At 36.9% G+C, this 8,254-nt stretch overlaps 1 protein-coding gene across 2 annotated transcripts; it reads left to right on the top strand.

Moving 5' to 3' along the window:
• Nucleotides 1-2,736: 2,736 nt before the first annotated feature.
• LOC101301084 lies at nt 2,737-4,196 on the top strand. 2 transcript variants are annotated; one of them, XR_184268.1, is made up of 3 exons: nt 2,737-3,042; nt 3,547-3,849; nt 3,995-4,174. XR_184268.1 is itself a non-coding variant. In XM_004294626.1 (2 exons), exons 1-2 carry the CDS (start codon nt 2,798-2,800, stop codon nt 3,629-3,631), a joined length of 330 nt encoding a protein of 109 aa, XP_004294674.1. In that variant the 5' UTR covers nt 2,743-2,797; the 3' UTR covers nt 3,632-4,196. The 2 variants fall into 2 exon arrangements, 1 of the variants encoding a protein (XP_004294674.1); XM_004294626.1 differs by having other exon boundaries at nt 2,743-3,042; nt 3,547-4,196.
• Nucleotides 4,197-8,254: the final 4,058 nt, after the last annotated feature.

Raw genomic sequence — 8,254 nt, 5'->3', positions numbered from 1 at the left:
TTGCCTAACTTCGATATTCTTACATCGGACGATCCGAACTTAAATATCATACTCCACAGTCGTAAATACAACCTCTCCAAAATACGACTTAAATCCAACGGCCGGATTCTACATTAATTACCCGCCAAAAATACCACACTTCGGAAATTCATAAACCTATCCAAAACTCATCCAAAAATTCCATAACTCACTTCAATAAACTCCCCTTAATATTCCAAATTTAACAACATTAAAATCTCCCAACCGGCGGCGGCTCCGCCGGCAGCGGCGGCCGGAGGTCAATTCCGGCGACCTCCAAAACCTATGAAATTTTAACAGCATCTTCCTCTCATCAAGCTCTACAACTTTCATAACTAGCACAAACACCAATTAAACTATTTACTCAATGATCGAGACGGTAAAATTCTTATTATAATCACGCTAGTAAATAAGGTAAAAATATAAGGGTCGGGATGTGACAGAAGATCTGACCGAGGTGGGAACGATAGTGAATGACTCTAAATCCTATATGCAGGTGTTCAATTTTGTTTCTGTTAGGCATATCTTTCAGGAAGCTAATGGTGTTGCTCATAGATTAGCTCACCTAGCTAGTAGATCCGTTATGGATGAGTTTTGGGTCAACAACACACCTGATGTTATACAGGATGTGCTTCTTGAGGATGGGTGTATTATTGAACGAAGTTTAGGCTCTATGTCTCCCTCAGTGTACTCTCAGACTCGTATTAATAATAACATAGGGCGGAGTGACAATACTCCAACCTAACGGGAGACCCAACCCATTTTACAAAAAAAAAAAAAAAAACATCTAATATCCTATTACACGCGGTATGTTACTATGGCTGAGGAAAAACTTGCTTTCATTTCTACATTGCTATTGCATTCTGAAAGTGGATATGTCAATCTTGGATATGTCAATCCGAAAGCGGGACAAGAACGTTTCAAAATTGATTTGCATGCACAACATATATAAAAACGGTCATTTCCTACCTTTAATTTCAAGGACTATCAAGCTAGCCAGTGGCTCCTTTCATGAAGTTAGCTAGGATTAATTTCAGTTTACACTTCTTTTTGAGGCTTAGGATTAACTTCATTTCATTCTCCATATTTTTTATTTTGAAAATTTACCCCCTAAAGTTTTAAATTTTCATAAATCATGCACAGCTGTTGAAATTACGTCTAATTCATACGTTAATTTTGACTTCATAACTCACTAAAAATGCTAAAATAGTTTTATAACAACATAAATCACCATTTATGATTTTATTTTTCTAGGATTTTATACTTTCATTTAACCTTTAAATTAGACGGAATTTTAGCAATTGTGTCTGATTTATGAAAATTAGAGACTTTAGGGGGTAAATTTTCAAAATTAAAAATATGGGGAGTGAATCAATGTTAACCTTAAACTTCAGGGGTGTAAACTGAAATTAATTCTACATAATATAAGCTATTGTTTTTTCATTTTACAACAATCATATTAGCTCAAAATCGTTCGAGTAGAAACAAATCAAGTGTTCATAGTTTGTACTATACAAGTGCAAGTGCAATTTGGAAACCACACACCGACACACGTGTGATCAAATCATGCGTCTTGTTAGAGTCGATCGTGAGGTAACAAATAGGTCGTGAAATAATGTGCCATGACTATGAACTTGCTACGTGACACTAATTCATTCCAAAATGATCAAGCACATGATAATCAAACAAGTGGCATGGAAAGCAAAATCATATATATATATATATATCACAGAATTTTTTTCCCCCCAATTTTTAATATTTTTTCTCAGATATTCTCGATATATCTCCGATATCTCCTTTTTTCAAAATACCGATAGATACACCGATACTGATATTTCAAACCTTGGCCGCGACTATTATCATCTTCTTCTTTTTTAATAATCACATGCAACTTTATATGTTTACAACACCGTACACCCCCTTCTTTTTTCTTTTCTTTTTTAATTTTTTTTATTACTACCCCTAGTTTCATCCATTATCTTCGTTTATACTTGCAGAGGGAAAGGGGAAGTTTTACCCCGTGGAGTTTCAGAATTGGCAGCCTCACAAGTTCATATATGTATCAATGATATTGGCTCCTATGATGGATCCAAATTAATCATGAAAATATGTGTAACCGTAGTATTTCCGTAACCGGGTGGATGAGCTCGATTTAGACGCATTCCATTATTACTTGTTAGTTCAACAACAAGGTGGATACATTTCAATTCTTCATCTAAAACGAATATGATGAGAATTAATTAGTTAGGCTTATGCGATTGTGAAATGAGTATTTTTTTATTATATAAATTGTGAGGTGCTTATAAAATAATATTAGACACTTTATTTTTTTAACAAGAAAAAATAAAAATTGATTTTAAAGAAGGGGGTGGAAGTTAAATAGACACATGGCCCCAAACCACACGTTATTGGCGCGCCTAGCGGTCCACCTGCATGATTCCTATCGTATGCCTCGTCTTTATGTCTTCTTTATCTTGGAATATCGATCAAATAATGAACAATATTGACAACGATTAGGGAGCAACTATTAATATCTCACCCTTCATCTTCTCGTAGAAAGTAATTAATCACAATTAAATGCACTTTATTTTCTTCCAAAAACACTAATAAGTCTTGTAAAACGAATAGATCTACCCTTCCTGCTCCATTGAAAAACCTAGCAACACACAGCCTCAAACACAACAAGATTTCCTCCTCCTCCTCCTCCTCCGATCCTCCTTCAAACAGACATGTTTACCAAGAGTCGAGATGCACCAGAGAGACTCTCACCAGTCACATAATGATCGATCGAGGCACCCAAACCTATATGGTTTATGATCCTATATATGAAATCAATCAGTGTATTCGTCACACTTCTGAATCAGATCGATGCTTTTCCAAACCTTCTATCATATGCATGTTGGGGTACAACTCTACCAGCCAACACATATATGTTTACCTGCTATATACTGAGTGCAAGTCACACGATATTGCTTCCGGGATTCAATCCGGGCACGCATGCTGCCGATTCAAATTAGTTCAGAGGTATTTCTTGTTTCTCTAATGACTATCTTTAAACATATTTCTATCTTATTTCATCTCGTTTTGTTGATTTGGATCGGATTTTGTTAGCTTGGCTCTTATATATGTTTGTGTGTGTGATTAGGCATGAAGATTATTTTTCTGGACGGTTAAGACTTAAGATGATAATAAAATAGGGGTAAGGGTAAGACATGAATCTTATGTTTGTAGTCTTGATATTACTCATACTCTGGGATTTTGATGGAAGTGACTTTTTGGAAAAGAACAAAATTAGGTTTACATACCATTTGGTATCGCTTATGTGAACTTGCCGTTTTTTTTTTCTCATTGCATGTTGTAGGATAGCGTGTACTGCCCATGGCTACCATGGCAATATTGATTCATCGGTGGAGGTGATGCTCTTCATAGTTTGTTTCTTTGGTTTATGTAGTTGATGCTAATGTGAACTTACCCTTTTTCTTTTTTCTTTTTTTCTTTTTTTCTTTTTTTTACCCTTGCCTGTTGTAGGGTAGCGTTACTTGCCATGGCTACCACTGCAACTATCTCTGCTGGTCGTCGATATGCGCCAGAGGACGCAACTCTCCCGAAATGATGTAAAGGAATCCTGATGCCTATGTGTCTCGATATGATAGGCCTGCGGGCTCAGCTCCTCCGTTAAAGGCTTCTACTGAGCCCTCTATAAGTTCTTCTGTTCAAGATCACCAATCTTCACAAGGACAACTTCGTCATGTGGGAGATGATCGGTATGGCAGGGGCAGCAATGGTGGATCAAAGGTTGAGACAGGACCGAGGAATGTGCAAGCAATAGAGGTATGATACAAGCAGACAAGAGAAAACATAGATTTGTTTTTCATAGAGTGCCGTTGATTTATTTTCTTCTTACCTGCCAGCGATTATATGGTTTGAAGTTTTTTTTTGATGTTACTGACGGCTTCTCGTTTTTTTTCTCTCTTAGGGTGATAATGTGCCACCATTTACTACCTTTTGAAAATATTTATTGGGAGGAAGGAAATTTCTCTCTTATTGGCACCATCATAACACCATTTACTACATTGTTGTCACTATTTGCACCATCCCGATTAGCGCCGACCTACATTTCCAAGAAAATGAAAATATTTATCTGAGAATGCTTGTATTGTAAATTTTTCTGGTCAATTCCATACTTTAATGGACTGTAAACTAAATCAGAATCACTGAAAAGTTCAGGTTGACTATCCCTAGAGGTGCAACCAATCTGTTGTAGATATACTATATGCAGGTAGAATTTCATTCAAAGGTTGGCCTCACAGTGTGCTGACTTCATACTATCCTATATATGACTAGCTTGTGGTATCTGTGTTGCTAGTCTTGATCATCTATTTATGACCTTCATTTTTTGAAATTGACATGTATACAAATCTAGCAACTATTTGATACATATTAACATAAAAGATTTATACTTATTAAAAATTCAGTGGAATATAAAAGGAATTGTATTATTATACCTGCAAATTGTCACCTCTGCTTGCTGGAAACCATCCCTAATCCAAAACATCCATCAAACAAATCACCTCTGCTTGCTGGATTCCATCCCTAATCCAAACATCCATCAATCAGTATATGGAACGCAAATTTCTAAATTCCTTACTTTCATTTGCTCTGCTTCTTCTTCTGTCAAATCTAGCCTATTGCACATACAATACATCTCTCCGACCTTGAATGTGCTTGCAGGAGATAACTGATAGCCTCCTGTTGAAAATAGTTTAGTTTGTTGGTGGGAAACATGTTCAACTTAGTGGCAGAGGGGGGAAAATGTTCAAATCTATGCCAATCCTGAATGTGCATGTTTCTGAACTCTCAATTGAACATCTACAGCATATTAAGGGAAGTAAAATATTTCAATTTATCTTAAATTCTGTTTGTAATCGACTCTATTATTAAAAGAATATAGTGATGTTATGTTTTTTTACCAGGATCGAGAATGGTACCCATTACATTGCAGAGATCAATGTCCATGGCCCAGAAAGAGCGGAACATCTCGATCCTGCTGGTTGGTGAAGCTGGTGTTCCTTTTTGTTGAATGAGATGCTTTCTGCCTTCCGTTAAGAAACGAGATGACTCATTTTTTGTCTGCAAATGTGGATGGTGCCTCAACAATATCAGCTGTCTCCTGTGCAAGTTTTATTTAAAATCAGTAAAATGTATAATATAAAGTATTCTAATGTGTTTCCTCTTTGTTAAAATTTTTATGATATAAAGTACAAGTGAGAAGAGAGCTATCATCAACTGTTCAAAGTAACACTTACAGAGTGGTGACAGTGCCTAAGAGGGACACGAAATCCTCGTATTCCAGCTGCTCCTTTAGGCTCATCATTTGATAATCTGAAGCATGTACTTCAGTGATGAAGGACTGGACTGAGAAAAAGTACAGTGGATGTTGTAATATTTGTAAGTTAGCTGTGCCCTCGATATAGTCATTCGGCAAATAAGCTCTGTCGTCATAGATCTCGATCAGCTTAGGGTGCAACGATCCGCAGGGAATATCATGTGCAATCCTCCATATCATGGCTTCAAATAAGTCCCTAACCCAATCCTTCTTCTTGTCTAGAGATGCCTCTGCCATCACCTCCTCAAGATAATATAGGGTCTCGGGTTGGAGGGCCATGCCTGCGGTCTCAAATATTTTGATCATGACATGTAATGGATTTAATGTACTACTACTAGGACTAGAATTGAAATAACAAGATTAGATAATCAAACCCAAGACAGGTAACGGAATCAAATTATATCCTACAAATATGAAGCTCAGCTACTTAGAAATTAATACAAAGGAACATAAATTGCAGGATTTATCAACTCAAAATGTGCTAAACCGAAATTATTACGGCAAATATGGAATATATAAAACACATGATTTCTGTTTTGCAAGTCAGTATGACAATATAGAACAGAGGCAGGTTTCAGTTTTGACCAAAAGGAATGTGTTTTCCAAACAAATCATCATAATTTAAAAGATATGAACTCCAAGATACGTGAGAGACTCTCTCCCAATCTCAGACACAAATTGTCTAACAAAATCAGTAACGAAAACCACAAGATTGTAACATCTTAAAGCAATCAGGGAAGAGAAGATTACAGTAGCTTAGCTTATTACCCAAAATGCAAGCAACACACATAAGCTTCTCCAAAATGCAAACTGTGGTCAGCCCTAACAGTACAATAAATATAAGATCAATCTAAATCTAAAAAACTAAACAATTGAAAACAATACTTTACCTCTTTCACCATCTCCATAGCTTGAATCACTTGGTCCACCACCATCATGACCACCAGATCCAGAGCCCTTCCTACGTGAAGCCAAATCACGAATTTCTGGGGGTACACGCTGCTTAGCTCCTTCCAAAACCTTAACGAGTCCTGCAGCATATCTTGCATCCTGATCACCAAAGAACGTGTAAGCCAACCCAGTGGCACCTGCCCTTCCAGTTCTCTCAATTCTGTGAACATAATATGGGACTCCAGTAGGGAAGTGGTAATTGATAACCACCCTGTCAAAAGAATTACAATTTAAACCATCAACTTCTTGAAGAAACACAAGGTAATTCATAATTCTCTAAATCACTTGTTTAGTTGGATATGCATGGTAAGCAGTCAGGTAAATTTCTCTTTAGAAACAGAAGCAGAAAGGTAAACTGTTTCTCAACATTACCAGTAAGAAATGCAATGCATATGAATATGATTTCCATCTATTACATGTACTTGTAACATGTACATGTAATTACACTCGACTAGCTTTATCCTTCAATAAGGGAAAAAAAAACAAAAAACATGATCCACTGTACTAGACGCTAACCAATATTGAACCCGAAACTAAATATACATTTGGATGAATCACAATCGACAAGTGCACCATTAGATTACATTTCTAACAGGGGTGAGTGCAAACCTTATGTCCTCAACATCCAATCCTCGAGCTGCGACATCAGTTGCTATAAGAACTGGTGTCCTCCCTGTGCGAAATTGACTCAGGACATGATCCCTCTCAGTCTGAGATTTGTCACCATGAATTGCACCAGCTCCAAATTTGATGCAGGGAAGAAACGGAAAGTTTTGGTGGGTTAGGATGTGAGAAAGTTCACCACACAAATCTTTGGTTGAACAAAATATAATTATCTTGGACCCTGGCTCTTGCGATTGCAATATTTGTTCCAATCGTCTGTGTTTCTCCATGGACACCAGTACTTCATCATGCTGTAGGACATAATAACAAGGGATTGCATTAAAAGAACATACACACACACACACAATGAAAACACTTTATATTTGAACCTCAATTAATGGAGGAAAAATCAAACCATTCAGTTCTTTTAATTTATTTGAAAGTAAACCCTACACCCTACTGATATCCTTGTATGGAAACATAACAAACATAATATTAACCGGGAATGACTAGAGTATTCAAGTACCTGTGTGATCAACTTATTCGCGACAAGTTCATCAACTTTGCCAATGTTCACCTGAACAGACTTGACCAGAAGATCTGATGCAATCTTCTTAACCTCCGCGGACCATGTTGCTGTATACATTAAGGTCTGACAGCCAGAAGGAGGTATCTCCTTCACAATCTTCCTTATTTGCAGTTCAAAACCCATGTCCAGCATACGATCAACCTCATCCAACACTAGGTAAGAAACTTGATGGAGACTGATTCTCTTCATTTCTAGAATGTCATTCAAGCGACCAGGATTGGCAACCACAACATCTGCACCTCTGTCAATATCTCTCAATTGTGGACCCTTTGGCGCTCGTCCATCCAAACACTGTAAAACCAAGACAAACAAAACTCACTGTTAACAAACAATTAAGTGGAAACAATATATGGGGGAGCAACTTGAAGAGCTTTAATTCCCAGCCTAGTACATAACTATATATTCGAGAATATATACAAACAGAAAAAACTAAGGACCGACCAATAACTGCTAAAAGTTTGAGGGTGTTAAGAAGATAAAAGTACTTCGACCAAAAAAAAAAAAAATAAAAGTACTTCTTTGGACTTCAGGCCAAGCTTTTACACATTTACTCCAATTTTAGTAAACCTAACGGACCACATATATACTGAACAAAATGGTGTGAGCTACGTGACTGTTAAAGTTGTTCTAACTTGAAGAATAAAAAAACCATTTAGGAGTTGGTTGATAAATATTGGTTGCATGCACGAGTTTCACTATGGTGCCGA

The sequence above is a fragment of the Fragaria vesca genome, linkage group LG3, assembly GCF_000184155.1.
Source record: "Fragaria vesca subsp. vesca linkage group LG3, FraVesHawaii_1.0, whole genome shotgun sequence".
Taxonomy (NCBI): Eukaryota; Viridiplantae; Streptophyta; class Magnoliopsida; order Rosales; family Rosaceae; genus Fragaria; species Fragaria vesca.
The sequence above is the reverse complement of the archived record's forward strand: the minus strand, read 5'-3'. Positions and strand labels throughout refer to the sequence as shown.

Excerpts from the sequence above, each read along its gene's own strand:
- LOC101301084 (XM_004294626.1), top strand. The coding sequence starts at position 2,798 with ATGATCGATCGAGGCACCCAAACCTATATGGTTTATGATCCTATATAT. Across the intron at positions 3,043-3,546 it reads CGATTCAAATTAGTTCAGAG|GGTAGCGTTACTTGCCATGG; the intron begins GTATTTCTTGTT and ends TGCCTGTTGTAG.